The sequence below is a fragment of the Opisthocomus hoazin genome, chromosome Z, assembly GCF_030867145.1.
Source record: "Opisthocomus hoazin isolate bOpiHoa1 chromosome Z, bOpiHoa1.hap1, whole genome shotgun sequence".
Taxonomy (NCBI): Eukaryota; Metazoa; Chordata; class Aves; order Opisthocomiformes; family Opisthocomidae; genus Opisthocomus; species Opisthocomus hoazin.
The window spans coordinates 64,124,238-64,151,501 of record NC_134454.1 but is presented as its reverse complement, the minus strand read 5'-3'; the positions used below and the strand labels follow the sequence as shown (position 1 = coordinate 64,151,501).

Below are 27,264 nucleotides of genomic sequence, written 5' to 3'. Positions count from 1 at the left end.
TTCTTGATGCACCCCAGGATCCCATTGGCCTTCTTGGCAGCCAGGGCACACTGCTGGCTCTTGGTTAACCTGTCGTCCACCAGCACACCCAAGTCCCTCTCTGCAGAGCTGCTCTCCAGCAGGTCTGCCCCAAGCCTGTACTGGTGCATGGGGTTGTTCCTCCCCAGGTGCACGACCCTGCACTTGCCCTTGTTGAACTTCATCAGGTTCCTCTGCCCAGCTCTCCATCCTGTCCAGGTCTCGCTGAATGGCAGTAATGACTCAGTTTCAACCAGAAGTGTACACACGAGCTGGTGCTACGGAACACACTTTGGATTTTAAACAGCTGCGCCCAAGGCACGGCGGAGGGCCAGGGTACCCCCACCTCAGGGCAAGCCAGGCCCCGGGGCTCCCTTCTCCGCGGGGCCGGGCGGCCAAGCCCACTCAGAAGCGCGACAACAGCGGCCCGCTCCCCGGGCGGGCAGCGCCGGTCCGGCGGTGGGGGGCGCTCAGGGAGCCGGTCCTCCCGCCCCTCCGCCGGGCCGCCGCTGTGACCGCAGCACGTCGGGGCGACGAGAGCTCCGCCTCCCGCCACGTGACCGCCCCGCCCCGCCGTGGTTGCGCGTGCCCGCCGCTTCTGGGGGGAGGGCTCGGGTGCGCCGCGCCGGTAAGTTTGGCGAAGCGGGCGCGGAGCGGCGGCGCCGGCATCAGCACTACCATCGTCACCACCATGTCCGGCAACGGGCTCAGCTACGGCGAGCAGGGGGGAGAGGCGGCGACTGCCGCCGAGCTGGGCCAGGAGGCGGCGCCCACCGCGACCCCTGCGGCTCCCGCGGCCTTCGGGCTCTTCAGCAGCGACACCAAGAAGTAAGGGGGGGCGGGCGGGGTGCGGGCCCGGCCCTCGGGGTTGCTGGGCGGGCGAGCGGCGGCCGGTTCCGTGGGCGCGGGGACCGTGCTGGGCTGGCGGGACCCTGCCCTCAGGGGCGGGGGCCGGGAGCGCGGCGCGGCCTGGCCCCGGGGCCGCTCCCGGGCGGTGGCGGGGCAGGGAATCCGCCTTTGCCCGCTGTTACCCCCTCGTGACTCCGTGGAAAAGTTGGCGTGCTTGCTTGGAAGGTGTCCGTAGCGGAACGGGTAGTCTGTAAAGTTTTTTTTTGAGAACCTGCTTATAATGTTTTTCTCTGTTTTGATAGCTGACCACCCTGGCATTAGTTTTAATTTTGCCTTCAAATGTATTTAAAAAAAAAATAAAAGTGCTTGGAAGTGTTTGTGGGAGTTGTAGTTGGTCGTGGCGAGCCTGAAGTGGGTGTTAACAGTGCTGTGCCTTGGTCAGAAGTCGAAATGAGGAAATGGAGGAGGAAAAAAAAAAACGCCAAGAACGAGCAGCCGAAGCACACTGGCACGGAAAGCCTGCGGCTTCTTAAAGGAAAAGCGAATTGGAGAGGAAAAAAAAATTGTGTCTGAATGGAAGGATTGAGAGGTTTGCGAAGCTGGAAATGTGTCCTACAGCAAATTGGAAATCTATTCCAAGAGCAACCGATAAAAAGCACCGTAAACTAAGGTCTCATGTACATTAGAAAATCAATCACGTCTTCAGTTTGTTTGCTCTGCACAAAGAGGACATCCATGCTCTAGAAACCTCGACTGTTGTGTTTATTTTTGTGCCACATCAAAGTAAATCACAGCAACGTGAAGCTGCTGTCACTCTGATGCTCAGCTCTGTGAGACAGCAGCTCATAGGCCTCCTCAGTTTGCCAGATAAGTCATGTTTCTCTTGCACTGCTATCCCACTAAATACTTCGCTGTCTCATTATATTCCGGTTAAAATTTTTGCTGCTCTAGCATGGACGCCCCTCTGCGGACTTGGGTGTTTTAGCTGATTTATGTTGTTTTCACTCTTCTTTTCCTGTCTCCTTCCACAGAAACAACTTTGCAGTTTATTTCTTAACCATCGTTTTGCTGCTTCTTTCCACAGAGGGGGCATACCCCAATCATTAGTCATGGCCATAGTTCTCTACATAACTCATTTAATCATAGACTTCAGGCTGTTTTGTAGGTGAAGTATAGCTCTCAATGTTTTATCAGATGCAGAACTGAAGCGACTTGTTCTACCTGAGGCTGCCCAATGGTCAGGGACAAACACAGCTCTGGGGTCCTGAGATGTTTTGTACAGATGTATGTATATTATTGTCTTTTAATATGGAAGAATCAGAATTGCCTGTGATCTTTATGCATGCCTTATTAATTAATTGTTCCTCCAGGGCTGCTCTTACACTTATGAGCTGGGAGAGAAGGCCCATCCGCTAAAGGAAGGGCTTGAGAAGAAAGCAGGCATTGATCTCTGGTCTTTTGTAGCTGACAAAAAAGTTCTCATTGAAATGGGAAGTTATCCGTGATTTAAACCTGTGTGCGTAAGCTCTGAGTGTGGACTGTTGAGGAACAGACTCTGTGCAGGGAAGATTACGAAATTTGTGTAGCGTGAAAAAGCCACTGGACTGCAAGTGATGGTTACTGCTTGAAAAGCAGACTGTGTTGCAGTCTGTTTGGAAAATGCCATAGTCATTTGTCAAAAGTATAGTATGCATGTCATGTAGTCTACACTAGTAATAGCCCAAAAACTCCTTATTGGGAAGCAAACAAGATTGCCTTTCCTTAGAGCTGAAGCAGAAATCTCAGGACAGGGACTGTAGCCCAGATGGGGGGCAATAGTATGGTTTGGTGGTTTGGATTTGTGTTCTCTAAACTGAGCAGATCTGAATCCCCCCTACTGGGTGTACAGAGAAGTGCAAGATGTTTCTCTGGGTCTTGCATATTGAAGTGTGGGGATAGTGGGGTATTCTGCTGGTGAAAATAAAATTACTTTATGACTTTTCAGAGTTTGTTTGCTGATCTCTCTTGATTGTTGCTCAACACGGCTGAATGTGGTCTTAGATATGGTTATGTCTCATACCATTGTGGTTCACTGCTTGGCAAACTTTTTTTTTGTTGCTGAGAAACGGGGATTCTTCCTTAGACCTACTGATGATGTAAGAAGTGCTCATTGTCAGCTGAGGGGCAGATATGCAGTGCAGAATGTTGCTACAGTAACTGTTGGACCAGAGGCCTGCACTTGCCAGTTAGTCTGAACAGTGTCATGTGGTAAAAGAATAAATATCAATATACTACTGTAAACGCGTTCTTTAAAAAAATGAGTCTTTTTATGTTGTCTGTCTTCTCCCTGTTTGTCATGAAGTGAGACAAAATGTTTCTGAAATAAACAAGTTGTTTATTAGGATAGACTGTGTTCAGTCTTGCAGCATTTGTTGTATAGAATGGCCTATGACAGGGTGCACATAAAGACAGAAATGAGAAGTCTGAAGGTGACCTAATATAAATTATTTGTCCCAACTGTTTTGGTTTTGGCATTTCAGTAAAAACACTCAGCTGGAGTACTTACCATCTAGAAGTTCTGAGCATCGCTTGGTGTCAGAAGTGCACGTCTTATTTTCCTGCTAAAGCTGCCTTTTTTACCTTTAGCAATTCAATGATTTATTCAATAACTTTCAATTACAAATAGAATCTTCAGTTAATGAATATAGTATTTTCTCAGCATGTTAGTGTTGTAGTTTGGTTGAGACATATGCTATCAGTAATGAAAATATTTCAGTTCCTCGAAACTTCTGTTGTGGTGACATCTTAAACCCGAGTAAGTGGAAAGTTTGACTGGTAGAAGTTCAATAAAGATGAACTAATCATTGAAATAAACAGGTATCTTAATATAAGCAAGGTGCAACAGGTTGCACGCACCGTGTGCAAGTAGTATGTTTCTCAGTAGTTAATATGTGTGTATCCGTTGCAGTGGCGGGGGGGAAAGAAAAGAATGTAAAAATACAACTTTTGTTTGCTTCTATCAGGTAACTGTGTAAATATTCAGGACAAAAGAAGTGAGGAAAGGAGGAGGTTTTTCTAAACCCTATTATGTAAATTATAATTAAGCACAACGTACATAAGAAACTGTTTTCTTACTGCTTTTGACTAAACTGAAACTCTTCTTGAATAAGAGATTTTGGAACAAATATGAGATGGGGGCTAGCTTTTTCTGTGGATATTGAATCATAGAATGGTTTGGGTTGGAAGGGACCTTATAGATCACCTAGTTCCAACCCAGCTGCCATTAGCAGGGACATCTTCCACTAGACCAGGTTGCTCAGAGCTCCATCCAACCTGGCCTTGAACACTGCCAGGGAGGAGCCATCCACACCTTCTCTGGGCAACCTGTGCCAGTACCTCAACAGCCTCATGGTGAAGAATTTATTCCTAATATCTAATCTAAATCTGCCCTCTTTTAGTTTAGAGCCATTCCCCCTTGTCCTATCGCTACGCACCCTTGTGAAAAGTCCTTCTCCATCCTTCCTGTAGACCCCCTTCAGATACTGGAAGGCTGCTGTGAGGTGACCTCAGAGCCTTCTCTTCTCCAGGCTGAACAGCCCCAACTCCCTTAGCCTGTCCTTGTAGGAGAGGTACTCCATCTCTTGGATCATCTTCATGGCCCTCCTCTGGACCCACTCCAACACATCCATGTCCTTCTTACGTTGGAAGCTCCAGAGCTGGTTGCAGTACTAGAGAGGCAAATATAACTTGCCTATTTGATATGTCTTGCTTTTAAAAAATCTTTTGGTTAGTTAGGTCACTTCAGATAGATCAGAGGTGGATCTCATGTTCAGAGGATGGAAACCGTGTTCATTCTGTTAAATATCTCAATAACTGAATAATTGAAAGATCTCACGTACCTGAGATAAGTCAGTCTAAGTCTTGTGTGGAATGGGTCCCACTGCATCGCTGGAGATGCCTGTTCCTCTCCTTCCCCTCTCCCTCCTTCACGCTTGTCACATGAGCTGGCATGTATGGTATTGCTTTATTCCTTTGTACAATTTGTATAGCTACATTTGGGGAATTTATTCATGTATCTGGGTAGGTAGTCTGACACTTGTCTGTGAACTGGTTATGTTTCAGACATAGGTCACTGTAGATGCTCCAGAAGTACGACATCCACATGCCCCTCAGGTCTGAAAAAGAAGAAAAAGGGTCAGGTTGTAGGCCACCAGAATAATGGAAGTGGTATGCAGACAAGTCTTTGCCCGTAACAGGAGTTTTTGGCAGAAAAAATTAGAAGAGCCACGGTGTCGTGTAAATCTTGTGAACAAGCTGAATCCAGCCAGTGGACCTCAAGCTATATCTCCATAGTCTAGATTGATGGAATCCGTGAAATAAGCACTGCCTACTTGGAAGACTGTCGAAATCATCTGTGTAGTGTAGAGAGATACTGCTTGATGCACATCACCGAAGTTAATAGGCTCTTTTTATAGTTACACTATGTACTGTTGTACAGCTCTGTGTAGAGGGGTTGAAAAATCTAACCACCTTCCAACTTCTAAGAAATCTTGGAGAGATAATTAGTAACACAAAACCCATGTTAATTGCATACATTAGGGTGCAGCTATTACTGCCTATGGCTAACTGCAGGTGGACAGAGGGTTTTCATCTATATTAAATGCTTTTTAAACAAAATTTATCTGCAGGTAATATTAAAATATAATAATGTTTGGTTCTTGGAAGTGATACGATTTCAGAAAAAAGTAGCTATTGCTCTATCTAACCCAAATGTAAAAACTTGTGAACAGGAGTGATATCAGTAGATATGAATTGATAAGTACAGTATTGAAGCAGATGGCAAAATATATAACATGCATTTTCAGCTTTACTGATTTGCATCTTTAAACTGTATTCCTGCCAAGCAAAATACATTTGTAATTTATTAGATTTTTTTTTTTTCCCCTGCAGCTCTGGCTTATGCGTTCTGTTGAGCTATTCATCAGAAAACCCGTCAGGTCTGGAAACCCGTTTTTTTTTTTGCTGAGATTTACAAACCTGTTTTCGAGAGGGCTGATCTAAGGTGGTGATTTCATTAAGATACTCACTCCCCAATTCTCTGTGCAAAAGACTTTTCCAAATTCATCAGAGCTAAAAACTTGCTTTCAACAGCTGCCAGAGATGTTCTTGGAATCTTAAATTGATCTCGTTTTGCCTTGGCATGTACTGTTCAACCAGTCAGGGAATGCTTGTGCATAGACTGCCATTTGTGAATTTCTTGGAGGAGACTCCAACCCAAGTATTCAAACTTGATGCATCCACTAGCTCATTGGCACAAATACTTTCTTTCCCCATCTGTTATAATGGCACCATGCCCGTTAATATGGTGATATGCCCATTTTGGTAGGATGTACAAGCCAGCAAAGATGAATGCTTCGGATCAACTGATGTCTCTACAAGATAAAATCTGAACCCTGTAGTCAGTACAAGGATAGGAACTAAGTACAGTGTACGAACATGGGCATAGTATTGCAGAGCACTTCCGCAGCTGAAATCAGTCAGGTCTGATGGGAAGTGACACACAGTGAATATATTCTTATTGCCATGCACTTGGCACATACAAGAATGCAAGCAATGAACTATTGATTTGCTGTGATTCTCTGTAATGTAGTCATTAAAATTTTTTTGAGGCTTTTTTTATTTCCTCAGAAAGACAGGTTTTATAGTTCAAGGTCTTCACTGTGGTTTCTGCATAGTTATTGTGGTGTCACGTACTTGCCCTAGATGCTTGCTATGACCTACGTCCTGAATGACATTAAAAATACATTTCTGTAACACTGTTCTAACATAAAGGTGACACTTGCAAGAATTTCCAGATTTTCTTAGTTCTGCTTTTCTGAAGACTGTCCTTGTCTGTGCCACCCTGTGGTAGTTTTCTTACTTTGAGGAAAGCCAGAATTCGTTTGTCATATAAAGATTTTTTTTTTTTTGGCATCCTACTAGAAGATGAACAGAATTGTAGCATTCTTGAACAGTGTTTCTGAAATGTTGTGGGCATATATGTAAATATTCTAACACTGTTGTGCATTCTGACAGTGACAGCACCACCTTTGTGGTGGAATATTTAAAAGAAGTCTCTTTGAGCCATTTTTACAAAAGCTGGAAATACTACTTCTCATTCTTCTGCAGTGCCTTCACAGCTATCAAATGCTGCAAAGTGATCTGCAAATTCTGATCACTGGCCTCAAGACAGGCTGTAAATTGGCACAACTACTTAAGTGGCAGCACCACCTCAGCACGTTTTCAGCCTTCAGGAAACTCATCTCTGCCACCAAAGAAGGTTTTTCTCTTGCAGAAGCCTCCCTGCAGGATCGGAGGTATGGGCACTGTCAGAAGAGGTTGTATGCAGTGGGTTTCCAAGATTGATACTTTTCATCCTTTCAGACAACTGTTCTTGATGCTGTGTAAAGTAGTGTCTAGTTACTCTACTGATAACCGATGAACTTGGTTTAAATCACAGTCCTCTCCAGAAAGACTCTCAAACTGCTTTGTGATACTAGCTGCTATCTGGTTAGAGCTTTTGAAATGTAGGTTTTTTACATACCTGCATTGATGCTGGTGGTAGCAGCGCCTGAGGGGTGGTTGTTCACTGAGCTGCTCAAGCATTGTTCGGGTACAGTAGTTTTGTGACAGGAAACTGGGAACATGCTTTATTCAGTTCTAACTTTCACTTTTCTATGTTTCCTTACTGAGAAGAATGAGACTGTACCTAAACCATCCAGATGGCATTTAAGAAACTAGTGGCAAAGCATTCAACTTATAACCAGTCCATATAACTAGTCTTGTTCTTCTCAGTGGCTGTCAGCCTTACAGTATAGTATGGTTATCCTGGTTTTCCATTTCTGCTGTCTATCCTTTAAAACTATCAAGTTTGCTTTTTGGGTAGTATGTTTTTCAGATTGAAAAATTAGAGGTGGTTATTATCTCAGCTTCGCTTTAAACCACAGTACAGCTATGCTTATAACCAAATGATTTGAGTCTCCCTTGCAGTAATAGTTGAATTCTGTGTTGGTGTTGTGAATTGGCAATAAATATAAGTAGTGCTATAACGGAAGAGGGTGGCAATACTGAATAGCACCACAAGATGTCATTGAAACAGTTTGTGGTATAGAATGAAACACAGTGAAACTCAGTTTTCTTGATAGAGGAAGACCCCAAATCAACAGCAAAATAAACTCAAATTCCAGCATGTATTCACTACTGTTTTAACTACCATGTTATATGGCTCTGAAATAAATTTCCAGTTCCTGTTTAAGTGTTAAATTCAAACTTACTTAGAGTTTATACAGTAGCCTGAGCTAGAATTGGCCAATTTATTTTAAGGATTTTGCAGTGCCAGTAAAATGTAAAAAACTGTTTTTTAATTTTTTTTTTTAATTATTTTTTGGGGGGGACATGGGACCTTCCATAGCGCTTGATTACTACTTGGGTGCCAAGACCAAAGGTTAAGCTGCTCTGTCAGTGTGGATTGTCTGCTTCAAACCTGGTAACATTGACAGTATTTTGAACTTCACATGGGAACGTTTTGCTGTGCTGCAGGCAAAAAAAAAAAAAAAATCGTAGTATGCTGTGGTTGAAATTGTGTCATACAGACTGAAGTCTCCTAAAGACTTTCTGTGTGAGAACAGTGCAGCTGATACTGTGTAGCTGAAAGTATGTAGTGGATGGAGAACTTAAAACAAGAAATACATTATTAAGACTCTGTTGAATGGGAGTTTTGTAACTTCTGTTGTTGTTCTTTAACAGGTGGTTCCATAATATCAGAGCTGGTGAAGCTTGCTTGCTCTCCTGTGGTGGATTTGTTTGCCATTTCCTGTATCCTGTCTTGCAGTAATACAGTGCTGTCCTTGTGTATGAAAAGCCTCTGGCTAGCCACGAGTTTATTTGTTTAAAGTTCCGTCCCATTTCTTAGAGGTGATTAAAACAGTTCCCAGGTTTTGGGGCATACAGATGACATGGGGAATCATAATTAAATTCTTATTTCGTAAATCAGCAGGCTGATAAACTTCAAGGAGTAATGATTTTGTAGCTGAAGAGTTATTGTTGCATTGTCAGCTGGGCTTCAGTTGCAGTTTTCATACTTAAGAAACTTCTGCTTCTTATGAAGAAAGCCTTATGATTAGTGGGTGACTTCTTTCAGTAACTGGGTACGTTAGAGCTGTAGTAAATGCTGACATTTTATGAATTTCATCTTATGGTATTGCTAAAAGGAATAGGAGATATAATAAACGTGTGTTTTATCAAGGTGGAGTAAGTGTTCTCTTAACAACAGACATTCAGAATATGTGTGTGCAGTGGCAAAAGATAAGCTGTGTAATATGGATTAGTGTGTTAGTGCAATTAAAGGCTTGTCACAGTTCCTGTGAGAAGACAAACTGAGAGAGAGGCCCAGAGCTATTACTGGCATGAATGGTTTAAACCTCACTGATGTACAGTTATGCCTACCCTCTGTTTTTTTTCTTTTTGTAAAAGAAGGTAATGATGCTCAACGGAATCTGAAACCTTAGTCTTAATCTGAGCCAGGTTCCAGTTTTAGTGACCAAGTGTGTGCTAACAGGAGTACAGCATACTCAGAGTGGTTCTTTAGTTGCTGTCTGCTGTAATCAGCATGGAGAATGCTGTTGCATAAGACTCCAGGCTGTTAAAATAGTTCTTCTGACTGTGAAGCTGGTTTTTTTTTTTTACTGTTATTTTGGGACATTGAGGTGGGGATTTTTTAAGGTTTGGTTTTTTTGTCTTTTCAGTGGTAGGGGAGTAGAGGGAGCATGGAAGAGAATGAGACCTAGAAAAATCTAGCCAGTGTTTTTTGTTTACTTTCTTACAGTAACATCTATAAAATTTATCCTAACCAGTAGGCCTGTTGCAGGACCTATCCTATCCGTACCTCTCTCGTATCTGGAAATGGTGCAAAGGCATGTGAAGCAAGCAGTGCTCCGAGGTGGAAAACAAAAGTAGTATTTATCTCAAAGGCTACCACCATAAAATATGAGAACATAGAAGAAAGTTAGAAGTAGTCTTCCTCTGCTTAACATTTGACCAGTGATTTGAAGAGAATGTATTATTCTGGATGTATTTTGTGATGTCCATCACGTTCTGCCATTGCAGATCTGTCAAGTGTGATGCTTGGCACTGTGGTGGCAAAGATTACAAAGGCAGCAGAGTACTATTTCCTGGAGATATTAATAAATTGGCTCATTGCCTTTTTTGGTAGATGATATACAAGTGATAAAGATTGTATTTCATATCCTGTTCATGTTGTATGTGGGTATAATATTTCTAATTATATTCCCTACGAGTGCTTTCAACTGACGACTTTTTAGGACAGTGGGACTGTATTATATAGAGGTTAAGACCCTAGTTTACAAATTGGGAGCTTGGGGAAATCTCGTTGCATTCTTAGATATGACAATGGGCAGACAGGTGGGACTCAAAAAGTCAATTCACCTCTTCTTACTGTTAGGGAAAATGAGCTCAGAGACATTATATTTACCCTTACAAAGGCTTTTTGCACCTACTGTTGTTGGGACCATTACTGTCGTGCTTCATATAGCTCCATATTATTCGTAAACTGTCAGATTAGGCTTCTTTAAACCTGATTTTGCTGCTGAAGTAATAAAGCTTGTATTTCAGTAATCTGTAATAGTTACTTAACTGTGTAAGGCTAGCATTACTCTCAAAGCTTTAGTGGGGAGAGGCAAAGGTATTGATGAAGCTAGAGGGTTGCTTGCATTTTTCTGAGCTCCTAGCAGGTGGACATAAGTGATAAATTATTTATCTAACGTTGTATACTGGAGAACTGTCACTTCAGAATAACTAAAGAGTACAGAAATGTGAACAGCAGTGTGAAGCTTGCATTTATGCTTTCTGTTTTAAGGGATTTTACTGAAGGATTGAAATTCCCTTAGATATTCTTAATGCTCAGAACATGAAAATATTTTTGTACTGTATAATAAACTATATTATTATAAAAGGCTGAAATGCATTTGTCATTCCCATTGTTCATTGAGGCTGCAGATAAGAATTGTTTTTGGAGGGAAATGACCTTTGAAATCTGCGCAGGATATTTGTTTCTAGAAGCTAAAACAGCAAGGGAGTGGGTATCCTGTTACAAGATTTTCTGAGTAGACCTCAGTCTCGACAGGCAAGCTTGATTGAGTGCAGTCTTTATTATTTTTTTCTTTAAATACTGTATTTAAAAGAATGGAACAAAAGTCTGCAATGCTGGGTAAAGTGACTGAGGTGTCTTGCACTCTTAAATCTGCTCTTAAAGGGCAAAACTTCGAGGTTACACTGAAACCATGTCTAACTGTTGAAGAAAAAAGGCTTGCTGCTGCAGATCCGTGTGAAAGTATGGAGCAATATTTTACTGTGTAAGTATCTAATTCTTGCTAATCCTGGATTATAATTTGTTAGAAAATATTTTAAAAAATACATCAGGTGATGTAGCAATTAATTTCCAAATGGATTAATCAAAAACTTGTGGGTTTTTTCTGTTCCACTCCCCCCCCCCATGTTGTATTAGGAAGGCAAGGCTGTAAACAGGTCTTCATGTCTTTGTTTCTCTGACTTGTATCTTCCCTGTTAGCATTTCAAAATGTTTCAATTTGAAATCTATGATAGAATATTTTGTATAAGCAGCTAGATCATCGTTAAATACTACTTCTGTCTTCGTGTCTTGATTTCACCTTTTGCCTTTTTTCTTTGTGTTTGTTACACTAGTAACTCGTAGTTACTGTCGTCTTTTGTTCTTCCCAGTTTCTGGGAGGTAGTCTTCAGCATGTACTTGAATCTTGTGCTGTGTGACTGCTTCTATTTTTGCTACTTTATTCTCAAGTTCAAATTATTATTTCCATATTTTCTGCTTTCTCACTTGCGTGTTTTGTTGACATATTCTTATTTTTTCATGCTAACAAAAAAGTTAGCTAAATTTATTCCCAGGCATGAATCTTAAGCAGTTGCTACGGCGTCTTATTCATTGAACACTTTTTGATTCTTTAGTCAAATAATAATTTTTTTTTAAAAGTAGATGCGTTGTTGATTGTGCCAAGGAACTGAAGCATCTTCTTACCAACCATATGAGAACAAACTAATGACAATTTAGTAATATTATTCTGCGCTTTAGCTTTTCTGATGTTTCTATCTCAATTTGTGCATGATTATGTAAAATAGTAGAAAACTGGAAGCAGGAGCATAGGACTACAAGCAACTTTCTAAATCAAGTCCAGTCTTCTGCTATGTAACTTCGATAACTGTCATATAGTTCTTTCACAAGCTAAGCTTAAAAGGTAAGGATTAAGACTTAAGCAGAAAAAATTAGAAGTCTCTGACATTTCTGTCTCCAGCTGGAACAAAGTCTTAGGCAAGGTGCTTCAAGCTGATCTAAAATAACTGAGACTTACTCAGTATCCTGTAAGGAATAGGTGGACAGGAATGGTCAGCAAAATAAGCTATCTCTGGCCAAGAATGATGGGGAATAGAGAGCTACCAAAAGTTAAATCAAGCTAGCCTTCCTAAAAGGTTGATTGCAAATGAAACTACACAGGGAGATTAAAAGGTGAAATAGCAGAATATTAAGGGTATCTTAGGTACAACCCTAAACCAACAAATATTTGATTTCTGATATGAAAAATATGTATATACAACTGAGGGAAAAATATGGAGTGGCTAAAAGGAGTGTGAGGATATAGAGGTGAACACAAGCATACTTGAAATGAAGTCAGAAAACCAGAGAGCTTAGTGCAGAGGGGGGTGTGCCTTTATCCCAGGAAGGTGGGAGGAAGGCAATAGGAAGAGGTATGTGAAATCACAGCATTAGTTATTTTTAACAAATCTGTCAACTTGGGATGGTGTTACAGGAAAAAGGTGCACTGGATGTTACCACTTGCCATGAAGAAGGCGGCAACAACGTATAGACATATTAAACTGATGTCAGCAAAACTGCAGAACAAAGTTGAATGGGAAGTATAACTTAAAGGGCTGCAGCAAACTACTAAATATATGTAGCAACAGAAGACTGGCCGTATAGTTCTTTGAACGCTTCCAGGGGTAACTAAAACGGGTAGAAGCAGATGCAGGCAAAATAAGGAGTTCCCAGTAATAGCTGGGAAATGGTGCTAAAGCAGGCAAGGAAATTGAATGCTTCCACTTTTTTTTCGTTTAAAGTTAATACTTAAGTATTGAGCTGTTAAGTGAAGCTGATATTTAAAACAGATCATCTGTATTAGGTTGCTTCAGTAGTTCATGGAATACTTGGTTTTGAAAAAGCAGTTAGGCTTCAGTTGGAAGATGCAGGTAGGTATCTGCTTCCTGAATTTTGCATGTTTTTCTTCTGACTTATTAGGAAAAAAATGCTGTTTGGGTTTTTTTGCTATCTGACTGTGGTTCTTAATTTTGTGAATATATACTGAAGTGTGTGGGCAATGTGGATTTCTCGTGGAGGGGCACAGAACAGATGCAGTACTGAATCTGAAAATACGAGGAATATCTGCTCTATTAGAGTGACTCTGTCCATTGCAAGTAGGAAAAATGCTGTTTAAAGTATGACAACATTTTGTCTCATTGTAACTAATTCTGGCTTTGGTGTAAACCTCTCTTTCTGATCTGAAACTCTGAGGGCAGTGATGAATCGGAATATATCTATATTTCGTGACATTTTCGCATTCACTTTCGAAATCCTGTCTGGATTTCCATGTTGCCCTGCACTATGTGAAAGCTCACAGGGTTTGTAAACTTGAAATGTTTTCAGAGTTCTTTGGGATATTGCAGGTGTCTCTTCTTGAGCCATTGTCATCTTCATATTTTTCAGTACTTCAGCAGTCTAGGCATTACAAAAGGCTCTTTCTTCGAAGAATCTTTTTTTGCAAACTTTTAGATTCTATAAATGCAGTTAGACTGCAATCTTCTTGCATCTAAAAAGCCAAGCAGGGTGAGGTTTCTGGTTAGTGATGGCTGATGAGAAGCTGTATTTGCGAGAGAACATCCTTATTGACTTAATATTGTGAGAATTTTATTTCGGCTATAAAAAATGCTTGGACACTGTATGTAAACTCTAATCATCAGGCTGTCTTAATCTTACGGCGTGTAGAATAGATGTACTACGTACAGATCTGAGGCTTTTAATCCTGGGGACAAGGTTTACCAATGTACAATACAGAAAGGCACATGAAAACATAACCTTATTTGCCTGATTCTCATTGAAATTCAGACCATACTGAAGTCAGCTACTGGGCTTTTCAGTTATTTAAGTAAGCTGATACTGTATTTTAACACAAACATGTCAACCTCAGGGCATTACATTTGGCCCTCACTGGGCAAAAAGGGAGGAACAAATGAGCTGTTTGTTCAAACTGAGCTTTCTCTTGCCTCAAGACTTCAACCTTCTAGCCAGGGTTCAGTTAATAGCAGATTAAAGTTGCGTAGGCTTGCATTATTGTTGGAATCTGACAGATTCTTTTGCTAAACATTTTATTATACTAGGCCAGCATGTTAACAAATACAATTTAGAAGTGTGCAAGAAGGAGCAGTGCTTCACCTTAAGTTGCAGAATTGATGCAAGAATAAAAAAATAGTATTTTGGTTTTATTTTTTGCATTTTCTAATTGGTGCTTTGCTGTGTTTCTACCATAGAAATGAAGACCTAAAACAAATGTTGGAAAGCAGTAAAGATTCTGCAAAGCTGGATGCTATGAAAAGGATTGTTGGGGTATGTGATTATTTTTATTTTTATTTGTTAGTGTATCTGTTTTATTATTTTTATTTCTTGGATATGAATATTGTTTTTGCTTCATAGGTCATATCATAGAATTATAGGTTAGAAAAGACCTCTAAGATTGAGTCCAACCATCCACCCAACACAACCATTCCTACTAAACTAAACTAAACTCCTGAAGTGCCACATCTATACGTCTTTTGAACACCTCCAGGGATGGTGACTCAACCACCTCCCTGGGCAGTCTATTCCAATGCCTGACCACTCTCTCAGTAAAGAAATTTTTCCCAGTATCTAATCTAAACCTTCCCTGACACAACTCGAGGCCATTGCCTCTCGTCCTATTGCCAGGGAGAAGAGATCAGCGCCTGCCTCACCACAACCTCCTTTCAGGTAGCTGTAGAGAGCAGTATGGTCCCCTCTCAGCCTCCTCTTCTCCAATCCTGTACCAAGTCAGCAGTTAAATCTCTAAATGGTGTTTAGAAGCTACTGTGAAGTCTTTAATTTGGAATTTTGTGTAGAAATTGCTATATCAAAATATATGCAGTCAAGTACTTTTAAAATACTTATGTAACAGTGCCAATAAGTCTGTAACTATTTTCAGTAGGGAGGTGAGATCTCAAATAGGAAATGGTTACTTCAGAGAAACTTGAATTGCTGTCTTAGTTCAGCAGACAGGAAATGACAGAAATTTGCAGGAGTAAAGTGGCAAATTGCATTTACTATTTTTACTTTTTTAGAATATAGAAGGATTTTTTTTTAACTAAGCGAGTTGCCTGTATATTTGAATGAGTATTTCAGGTGAACTGTGTACCCGTAGAAGTGAGTAATGTTGAACACCGTTGTGTGTTTGAACGCTATAAACTAAACATCAGGAAGTTGATAAAGTCCCTTTATTTATTCTTAACAGTATTAGAAGAATGTGCTATGGAAAGCTGTTCAGTATCCACTTGACTTCTTTTTATGGGGACTTGTGCATTTGCTTTCTCTCATTGTTCTTTCTGTCTCTGCTGGGTATGCTTTTTTGTTTTGCTTGGTTTTTTATGTGGGTTAATCCTTTCCAAGCATGTACTGAAGTGAGTAGGTACAACCTATGTGATCGTTTGTTTTGCTCTGACTCTAGAGCTAGCGATTTCTCCTTCATTATCTGCTAGTGATGAAGATTTTACTCAAGCTGTGTGTCTTCTGATTTTGCCTTTGGTCCTAGTCCTGCCAGAGACATCGATTACCTAGTAGCTCTGGGTAACCTACCAACTATGATTTCATAATGTCAGGGTGGGGTTTTTTTTTTCTGTAAAAGCTTTCTTGGTTCATCTTCTCCAGCATGATATAGGATTCCTCAGGGTTTGACCAGTCAGAGTCTGGCATACAAAGGTGATGTTGCAAGAAATCATGGCCTATAGTAGTGCTATGGTTTCAACCTCCAGTAACTTACATTGTTCTGCTTCCTTCAGAAAAGATTGTTCTGTTTACTACTGTGGACAGGAAGGTTGAGGAGAAATGCCTGTTGCTCTCTTGATTTTCAAGAGGTGGCCATGTTTTTTCTGTATTTGGAAACTGTTGGCTCTGAATATGTGTGTGTGTATGCATATGGGGGAATTAGAAACTGTTAAATCAGGTCAGCTTTAAATTTTAAACCAAGGCTTTGCTAGACTGATTTTAAATTTTTGTTTCATTTTTTCCTACAAACAATGCTCTCATTATAAATGAGTGTGCTATAAGCAAATGCACTTATTGTAAATAGCTGGTGCTACGTATTCAAAGCAGTTCTTAACAGCTGTCTCTTTAATTTCCTGGAATTTTATGATACCATGAAGCTGGAGATGTGTAGTTAGCACTGACAGCTGTGGTCCTTGATGTTCTGAGGCTGAGGTGATCAGGTGCTCAAGAGCTCTTCAGCAAGGCAAGGTAGAACTGAATTGAGCACATTCTTTCGTCTGTTCCCCCATTTCCAGTTCCAGGTTTTTGTCCCTTACAATTTTCTAGTCCTTGGTTTCTGGTCAGGTTCTTGGTCCCTGTTCTAAGCACTGTGAAATGCTGGAAGATTGCTACTTTCTCAGATGGCAATAGGCACCTTCTGTTTCTTGGATATTTTTTTTTCTTCCTTGCTTAGCTGCTGCCTCTTTTCTTAAAGCAGAAACAGCCTTCTAGCTTGCAAGGTAGACCATTACTTGACCGCGAGTTGTTTGAGTTACTGGATACTCTATTTTCAGTCTCTTCTGTATTTTCAAGACATTTGCTGTTATCCTGTGATTAAACTGTGTTTTATAACAGACATCTGTTACCAACCTCTGGTTCACATAACAAACTGAAACAATGAGCTTTACAGGCCAGGACTGAGACCGTGCACAATTAGTATAAGGTCTTGTAGCAGTGGTGATAATGTTCTTGCTGGGCACAAAGATGCTTGTGTGTTACCACTTGTGTGCTTAAATTTACAGGGTTCTCAGGGGTGAGATGTGTTTTCCAGAGAAGAAAGACGACTTCTAGCCTTATTAGAGGAAAAAGAAACTGTGTTGTCAGAGTGTTGTTTAATGTGTCTCACTGGAATGCTCATTTTCACTAATTTTAGGTAGGGGAAAAAGCTGTGCGTACCCATAGTTTTCTTAGTCTTTTGATAGACTTCAAGAGACTGAATCTTCATTTGTCTGTATAGTGTGGTGGAAAAGTACCAGGAGAACGCTGCTTATGGCTCCTTTTGCTGCTTCTTCCTCCTTTAAGGTGGTTTACAAACTCTTTTCTGGGAAGAAGGAGATTCATTACAAATAAGAAAACAAACCTGTCTTGCAGAGAGTGACTTTTAACAACGTAACTTCGAGCATAGGAGTAGTCTGGTTTTGATCTTTCCACTTCCCCACTTACATGAAGGCATCTAAGACTACCTTCAGCTAAAATACATATGTGTGACATTAATGATGTTGCTTTTTTTTTTTTATCAGTCACTGTGGTATTTTTTAATGTCTTTCTTACGTGCATGCCATAAAATAATTGCAGTCTTTGGAAGATTATGAACAATGCTGCTGGTTTAGAAGTAAATTTGAAGTGTATACAGAACCAAGTTTATTGTACTATATGCATGAAAACAGAATAGCTGGTATTTCTTTTAAAGCATACATTAATTCTACAACAACCAAGATGTTCTTGTTACCAGGTCTTGCAATCTGTCTGGACTTTTCATCTGTGAAATAAACTCAGTGGAATTTCACTTCTGAAGATTTCAGAACAGAAATTTAGGAAATGAATTCAAGTGCCTCATTTTCCATAGAGAATTTCATCCATGTCTGTGTGTGTGTCTCATGGGGGGGGAAAAAAAAAGCTTAGTACACCCTGACATTACATAGTACTTGTTCTAGAATGAAAGATTATGTCGATGCAGCAACTCCAGGTATGTAAGACAACACAATTGGAGAATGTCTAGGCACAGCAACAAAAATGACATGATAGACCTTAGCCTTGGAAAGAACCATTATGTTCTTTCAGGTTAATGATCCATGGCCTAAGGAGGATTTATGTTAATTGTTGTGACTTAATGAGTCAAAATACTCTCTTTTAAAAGACTCTAAATACATATTTACATGGTACATTGGAGTGATTACAGTTGATCAGTTAACACAAGTAATGCATAGAGTCATACTGTTACAGCCTATCAGGGCAGTCTAAGGATCATCCCTGTTTTTGAATAGCGTAACTTCTGTTGCATCAAGATGAGATGGTCGATAATATTTTGGTTTTTATGATACTTCTCTGCAGTGCATCTTGCTAGTAAGTTTTACTTGACTCTGGTCATTCTGAATCTGGCATTTGTTGCAAAGACCTCCCAATCTTGACAGCAGTGGTTTAATTTAGATTCTTAGTTAAAAACTCTTGAAACCTATACAATGTGCTTACTGCTTAGCTTGTCGCTTTCTGTGTCGTAGTACAGCTTCAAGAAATAGTGTAAGATGTTGTTAGATTGAAATATCATACTGGAAAGCTGCTCTTAAATCCTTTTGAAAGGCTCACTCAGTAACAGTTTGAACTACAGCTACCTTCTTCTAGTGTCTGTCTTCTAACTTTCTCTGAATATACAGTTTGCCAAAGTACTGCCTGGTTTTGTGTTTTTTTTTGCGTTTGTTGCATGAGATCCTAGTTCTTTATACCCTTAATGTGTTTTATCAATGAAATACACAAACAGACCTGTGAAGAATGTGAAGTTTAATCAGCTGTGTAATGTTGAATAATGGTGGCAGTGTGAGATGGTTATGAACAGCAGTAGCTGCAGTTGCAAAACTCATGTTCCTGTGTTGAATCCCTGTACATTTGCTTGTCTTCGTGAGCTCTTGTCCTTGCTGATTAGCTTGATGTTTGGCTGCCCTTGACCATAGCTTGGGGTGCTGTGAGTCTGTCTTCAGCAGCGCTGTGACTTTCATATAACATGTTCATGAAATTCCAGGGTTTGCAGCTTGGACATAAAGTACTAGCAGACATTCTGCTGGTATTAGATAGAGGTAGTAAAAAAGTTGTACAGCTGTAGTTTATATTGAAGTATTTTGTTCCTTCTGATGTACTTCGTTTCTCATAAATAACTTCCTCCTTAAGCTGTTTATACGCAGGCTGAAGCTAAACTGTAGTTTTGTTGTTTGTGCTCTTTACTAAGACAATTTTATTGCTTGCTGCATACCCTAGTTTCACGTTTCTCTGAGATCGAATATGAAAACTTTCTTCCTTTTTTTTAAAAAAAGTGGGTTGACTGATCTTGCTTTTACCTCATTGTCGTCTTGTTCTGTATGAACATTTTAAGGCCTTTTGTATTTAACTTGCTATGGAAAACAACCTTGCTTTGTTTTTAACATGATGTCCATTTCTTGTGTTCTCCTTTGTTCTGTTGCACACCAGGATTATTCCAGGGAAAAGGAACAGGATTTTAAACTTCGTATGTTTTTTGTTGTTGTTTTTTTGCATACTGACTCCTGAAAAGTAATTCTATAAAGCTTTTCAAATTAGCAAGATCTTTAAGTATTTTTTAAAGCATTAAAAATGATTTTCAGTCGGATAAGGTAAACTCCAGTTCATGGCTTCCACCCCCCAAACTTGTAACCAGCCAGTACTTAGGTTTTATTGTATGAATAGTGTCATGTAAAGCCTAATAGCTAACAAAAAAAAATCAGACTTTGTCCTCAGCTTCATGGAAGTCAGGTTTGAATACAGATCGGGAATAAATGCATGTCTCTTTTTTGGGGGGGAAAAAAAATCCCACTCTAATAAATTACGTTATTACATTACTAAGATTTGTGTGTCTTTTTTTTTTTTCCCCTTCAGATGATTGCAAAGGGAAAAAATGCTTCTGAGCTGTTTCCTGCTGTTGTGAAGAATGTTGCCAGTAAAAATATTGAGGTATTCCTATAGATCATTAAGCATACTGTTATGGAGGATCTGTTTATGAAAATTTTATCTAATTGTATCCAACCTCAAGGTAAACCATAAAATCTGTAGGTTTCTTTAACAGAAGTTTTCAGAGTTTAGTTTCAATGACTGTATTATGGTAATAGTTTAATGTGTAAAGAAAGGAGACCTACTGGGTGATTTGAAGGGAAGAATAATAACTACGTTTAAAAAGTTGAGTGAAAGCTTGTGGAGCTGTGTGATGGTAGTTCTGAGGAAAGGTGCTGCAGTTTATTTGAGGTGTGGTGCTGCTTGCAAACTTTGAGTAGGGAGTGTGCTACATTGTATTTGCATGCATCTGTTGCAGATCAAGGCTGGGAGGTGAGGGTTGGGTAGAAAAGTTTTCACTGTTTTAATTGTGTAGTATATTTATGAAAGGATTGCTGAGAGATCACTCGGTTAAACAAATCTTTGCAGGAATTCATGGTTAGACAAAATGTGATGTTACTGATGAAGTGTGTTTAAAATTTTTTTGTTTCACAATATTTAAATGTTGGTTCTTTTCCTAATTTAATTTAGAGAATTTGTTTAGTGCTTTATTAATGTGAATGCAGAATAATACAGAAAATTAGCTTTCAAATCTTGGAATCTTTTGGGGAGATGTGACTGTTGGGGGGGGACACACAAGTCTCTCTTGAGCAGAGAAGAAATTTTTGCTACTATGCAGTGTAATCTCAAATGTTTGGGTTACTTTTATGTTTTGCAAGACATGGAGACTTTAAAGCAAAGTCATACATGCATTTTGGGAATATGTGCTTACTGGATTCACTTTGTATGAAGAAGTGTTGAAGAAGTATATGGAAGGGCAGAGAAGGACAATTGTCTATAAAATTCTCTATAAAAGCAGCTGATGAAGAACCTGTATCTGAATCGTCTGCAATAGGAGTCAATTTCTTGAGGCAAATGGCTTGACTAAATGTGTTCAACTTGCACCAAATTGTGTGACTTGTAATTAAAAGGGGATGCATTTAATAATTATTTTCAAAATTTCTGTAGATAAAAACAATAGCAGAAATACAAGTTTTTCTTTCATGCTGTTTACCATCCGTTTCATTTTAGCAGCATCTGTGTCTGTTCTTGCCCCACTATCAGGTTTCAGATAGCAAAGAAGCTTGCTTCTGTATCTTCTATTTCTGATAAAGTAAGAAAAAGAAAAAAAAAATCCATCTTAGACCAGTGAAAATTCAAATTTTGCAGGAATTTAAAAAATTTAGATTATATTCAACTATGATGTGTTTAAATCCACAGGCTTACTATGTGGCTCAAGGAAATCTAAAGCAGTATCTGCTTAGAAAGTTGCACAACCAGAGTTTTTGTAAAGAAAATGTTACTCTGATGCGCACTACCAGTACTATGCATACACTGTCAGCTCCAGTGCAGAGGTGTCAGACTTACAGTTCACTTTCACCGATGAGATTTGGATGAAAAAAACATTGAAGTTTGTAGCTCCAGACTACGTAGTCACCGACAAGTATCAGTTTGAAGAAAGCAGAGTGACCATGCGATGATACTAGTTACTTCCTGCTTCACAGAATCGTAATTTTGGAAAAATGCAGGAAATAGGTGTTCGAAGCCCTGGGTTTTAAGAAGCGAGGTCAATTGAGTGCATACTCCAATTCTTCCTTCCTCTTCTGGAGATACCTACTTCAGCCTCTATTATTAATGGGAACAAAAAGTTGCTTTTTCCCTGGCTTATGGCACTGAAGATTTTATTTTCTGTAATAATGACTTCAGCAAACTCCTGTCTCTCTCTAATGTGCTGTGGTAAAGCAGGTTTTGTTCCTTATTTTGCTTGGATGGTTAGTAACAGTCAAGTTTTAGTCTAATTTTAGCTTTCAAGAAATTACTCTTAGTTAGCTAGTACTTTAAAACTTTGTCTTTTTCTAGTCTTTGAAAGAATGTGTATATTTGGCTGAGGCCAAATACTGATCTCTGGTAAGTCAAGGAGGCGTAAGTGTGCAAAGGTGACAATTCAGAGTCTTTCAGAACTTACTGTGTTAAAATAATTTTAGAAATTGTAACTGTACTTTCAGCAATAGGTGATAAAAGGAAAACGGCGCAAGGAATCATACTTAGATACTTAAATATTCCTGTCTTCTTTAACTTGTGTTTGTAAGTTAGGAGTACTCTAAGTCCAGTTTTCAAGAGAGATATCTTATGCCAGAGGGGTACCTTGAACAATATCATTCATCTCAAGTGCTTCTAACTGTTAGGGCTGGATCTGCTAGACCAACAGAGGCAAGACTGCCCCAGTTCCAGGCTTTCAGCCCGACCAGTAATCAGGCTGGGAGTGTATTCCTAGTAGGTGTGCACACACACGCATGTGTTTTGTGTACGTACACACAAGAAATATATATGTATAGAAGCAGCCACATAAATTGGCACAGGGTACTCTGACGCACACAGAGAGCACTGGCAGCTTGGCCGTTCATGGTGAAGGTCTGCTGGTGGGAGCATATGTATACATATGTGTGTACAGTGTGGATCTAGCCAGCAGCTGGGCTCGGACACAGTCTGCCTAGTAGCTGGTCCTTGGATCTTGATCTCACCTGTTGCTGGCAGCTGGACATATGAGCCCCTGAGCCTGCAGCCCTGTTTCAATTGCTGGTACAAACTGCTGTACACATGTGAACACATGTAAACCAGAACTTCCCTCATCCTCCAGCAGCTACCCCTTCATGGTCTTGCCCTTAGACACACTGGTATGTGCACATGTGTGCAGCACACACAACTGTACCTGGCTGGAAATCCCTTTGGTCCTCTACCAGCCAACCCCCTGTGGTTATGCCTGTAGAGAGATGCACACAAACATGTGGTTCTTGTACCCACAGACCAGCTTGGTTTCTCTGGCAGCTGGGTGGGACTCGCCTGGTCTATGCCACAGTCAACTCCTCCTGTGGTCTTGCTCTTAGATGCCCACACTCTTAGCTAGCTAATTCCAAGGCCACTTCACCTGCTTACCAGCTACTGCAGCTTGATCCACTGGTACACCTGCACACATTGCAGTCACTGGCACTACAGACACAGGGGCTTGCGATTGGTTTCATATACTCCAGTCTCTTCAGTTGCTTGCACCTATGCTCATGGGCCCTCTGGTCTGTGGTTCCAGCCCAGGTGCTGGTAGCCAGACCCTCCCTTGTTACAGGTGCTGGCCACCATGGACATAGGTGACTTGAGGTCCCATTCCAGTTCCTGGAGTTACACTTAAGCCCCTTCACTGTGGGCTCTCTAGTTGCTGGTGTGTATGGACGCATGGGCCTTCCAGCCAGTGGCCTGACTGGAGTTGCTGGCACATATGTGCACCTTCACACTGAATAGAGAGTACCTCACCAAGGAAAATAGTTAAAAATGGAGTTTAATGAGAAAATACAACAGACTGTGCTGATCAGGTGCAGGGCACAGAAAGATAGATGTACCAGCTGGCAAATGTTTAGATGTGTCCAGCCATTTTTATGTGCTTGTCCCTCTATTTTCCCCCACTTACTCCTCCCCAGATCACGTAGATTCCCCTCACTTCTCCTTCATTTTGGTTCCTCCCCAAAACATCCTATGATAAATCTCGTGCAATCCTAACATGCTCTTCATCTGCATCCCATACCTGTATGAAGACCCTCAGTCTGAAAAGTGCTCTGGTGTTGACTCTTGATGGGTTTAACACCTGGACTTGGAAGCTGAAGATCTCTTGAGGTGGCATTGAGAGGGGTCTGACAGGGTGTACATTCCTCTGAGTCCTAAATCTAGGTTCTCTCCTACTACTGTGTCTCTCTGCACCTCTGGGCTGATGGTTCCTGTCATGGGCTTGGGAGAAAGTAGGGCAGGGTATTTCTTGCAAACACTACTCCACCCTCCTTGTCTCTCTGTGCTCCTTTGTGGGTGTGCAGACAAGGTTTGATCACCTAATCTAACATTAATTAGCAGAAGCCTTTCACTGTGTATATTTTGTCAACCTTTTCTTATATTTTAAACAAATAGACAGTTATGTGAATTCACGTTTTCATCTGTGCTGTAGTTAAAGTTCCCTTATTACTTTATTTATTTTTACTTATTTTTTCACCATTTAGTACTAAAATATTTGTATGGGAAGAGATGGTTAAACTGAAAAGAGATCAGGGCATTTAATAAAGCTGGGTGACTGATTTTTCTTCTTTATCAAGGTTAGTTAGATGATGAGTTTAGGTCATAACATAGTCGTACTTACAACCATCAAGTCAGCACTTCTGGGGCTCAGAAAGCTTTATTGTGGTCCAGTATTTAGGATGCTTTTGAAATCATGAGGAATTACTGGGTTAAGTCGTATTTTTAATACCTGGATTCTGATACTGTTTTCTGGAAATGTTTTGCCAATTTTTTCCCCTGTCCTTAAGAATTGTTACAGAAATCTGTCTGTACAAATTGCTACCATGCAGTAGCATTAAATACATCAGTTCATCTGAGTGACTTTGTATCCGAGTGACTTTCCTGCCCAGAAATGGCTGCTTTTTTTGGTTTTACCAGGGCTGAATGCTCTGATGCAGGGAAAGGGAGGTGAAGAAGCAGTAGAGCACGTTCATTTGTTTCAAGAGAGCAAAGGGCATCTTATTGTTTACAGAAGTGCCTTGTGATTTTTGTTTTTATAAGTACATACTGATCTTAACTTCACTATGTGCATCATGTCATAGATGGTAGGGATACAAAAAGTGACCTGGTAAGCAATTGGTGGTGTAGAACAAAAGTAAGTCTTCGTCAATAACTCATGGAGTTTGATGTGCTTATATTGACAAACTAATTAAACAAATCTGCCTGTGTTCCTCAAGCCAAATGCGCCCTGTTATGATTAGTTTTATAGAAAGGAGCATTTTAACGTTGAGTGAAGGTAAATGGTAAAAGAATAGTGTAGTCACGGAGCTCTAAGTGCTTCCATTTCTAGTCACAGAGTGGTTTCAAGGAAAGGAGGCTTTCTTTGCACACCTGCAGTCATTCAATGCATGGCCTCTTGTGGTCAATGTTGATTGCTGCTTGTCTATAGCTGAACAACAAATAATTTAGTATGGTGTAACCTTCTGTGATTTAATATTATGCTTTTTGCCAGAATTGGCACAAAGATACATCTTCTGATAGTGACAGTAATTATAGCACAGCTGTAGTTGAGAGTCTTTCAGAATTTTCCATTATAAAACCCAATGGTCGGTTTACAACTCAAATGTAAAAAATGTTTTCACTGCTTCTTGGGCATACAGTAGCCATGAGGGGGTAAAGTGAACTAAATTGAATACCCTCCTCCCTCAAAATCATACCGAGGTTTTCTTAATCTTTGAACATCACATCCTTTGTAGTATGCTTATATTGGCTACATCTTTTGAATGCTTGTAGTCAGGCAAAAGTGGATCTAATACCCTTTGCTTTTGTCCAAGACATAGTCAGAAGTGCTCTTTTAATCAGATTTAAACAGTGTAAGTTACCACACTTCAGCTGGAAGTTATGTTGTCTGTCAAATGTGTTAGGGTAATTGATTTTCAGTTTCAGGGTAAAGTAAAATGGGCTTGTTGAAATCCTTTGCTGTTGAAGTTTAACCTGTTTTCTATGAGTAAAAAACCACGAGGAGTGCTCCGATGGTCAGTTGCCACATGTCAACTTCTTAGATTATTCAAGTGTTTTCTTTCCGGTTGGTAATACAAAGCAGTACTTTGTGTTATTAGCCTTCATCTGACTGTATCTTTAGTTAGGTAATATTGCGGCACCTCAGGGAGTTTCTGTTAAAAGAATTACACTAAATCATAAGGTGTTTGAAAAGCATGTGAGTACTCCAGCGATATATTAATTCTTCCTTCAAAGGAAAAAATATTGATGAAAATGTGCAGTCTAGGACTTGATTTTATAGAATTCTAAAACTTTCTGATAATGATGTTCATTGTGTGTTTCTTTTCAGATAAAAAAGCTTGTATATGTTTATCTGATGCGTTATGCAGAGGAGCAGCAAGATCTGGCATTATTGTCCATCAGTACTTTCCAGCGTGCTTTAAAAGTGAGTGACTACTAAACAACTTTTCATAGAGAATTCTGAGCTGGTATCATAAAAATAAAAGTATCTGTGTAAGCATTGTCTGTTAAGCTAAATCATGTAAATATCTGCATCTGATAAAGCAATTTCAAGTTCCATTACTAACAAGTTTTTTTTTTGTGCTACCTCAAACCTCATCAAGCAGCCAAGCCCGCATGAAGTAAAATTACTTCACTGAAGAAAAGTAGCAGATTGGTACTCTCAAATTCACATGCCTAACATTTAATTTCTGAAATGCCTTTTCTCTTTCCTAGATAGCTTATGTATGTAGAAAGAAGACCCTGTTGTTACCCTGAAACACCTGTATTCCTTTCAGTTAGTGTAAGTGATCGGGTTGCACAACAGAGATTTGGAACATGAGGAAGATAGTAGTACCTAAATGAAAATATTCAGTGTGTTGCACGTGCTACTTTTTATTAAAATCACTGAAGAAGTAGCCTTTTATTACTGCTTCATTTCAAATTCAGATCACAATGAGGAGAACAAAGTTTAGGATTGCCTTTGAAGTGTGACCACGGAGAAAAGAAAGATTTATTATGTTTCTGTCCTTAAATTTGGCCAGTTTTTATAATAACAGAAGGTTGAGTTTTGTTCTTTGTTTGCTGTACTCTTCTTATAAGGCTACTCTACGTTCATAATTAATGTCTGTCGTGTTACTAACCCAGACCTTTTGTCTTGTTGGAAAATGTGATCAGAGCACCAGGTGCACAACTGTAGGAGAATCCTACAGGCCATTTTCTTCCAGCTTTTATCTCAATGGCATGTGTACTACCTTCATTATCTGTGACTGCCATGAAAAGCTAAAATTCAAATGACTTTGTATCCTATGTTTTTAATGAGATATGTATACAGTGAACACGTCTCATGGCATACATTTTCAAAAAGCTGTGGATACTGGGAACAAAAGGAGAGGGGATGACGCAAATGTTGTGGCTGCAAGTAGCTCAAAAAGAAGTGGTGATGTGGCAGGGAGGTAGACTCCAATCTAGCTGAGATTTTCAGCAGCTAAGGAAGTTCCTAAGCCTGCTATGGAAGATAGGCAACATAATTCATTTTTTCTCTATCTATTTTTTGTAATGTTTTGTTTCTGGTATGGTAATGAATATTACAATTAATTTTTATGTATAGAGATTTTTTCCTCCCTTGTTAGAAACAACTTTCTAGATTATTTTAAACTTCTGTGTTTGCAGGTGAGCCCTGCAAACTCTGATAA

General features: G+C 39.9%; 1 protein-coding gene across 2 annotated transcripts in view; it reads left to right on the top strand.

Annotated features, from left to right (window-relative positions):
- The first annotated feature begins 606 nt into the window (after positions 1-606).
- AP3B1 (adaptor related protein complex 3 subunit beta 1) overlaps positions 607-27,264 on the top strand; it is a 165,605-nt gene continuing 138,947 nt past the window's right edge. For both annotated transcript variants that reach the window (XM_075410692.1, XM_075410693.1), the window contains exons 1-4: positions 607-846; positions 14,512-14,587; positions 19,892-19,966; positions 25,920-26,015. In XM_075410692.1, coding sequence (XP_075266807.1) covers positions 710-846; positions 14,512-14,587; positions 19,892-19,966; positions 25,920-26,015 — 384 coding nt within the window. In that variant the 5' untranslated portion in view covers positions 607-709. The remainder of the gene's footprint in view (positions 847-14,511; positions 14,588-19,891; positions 19,967-25,919; positions 26,016-27,264) is intronic.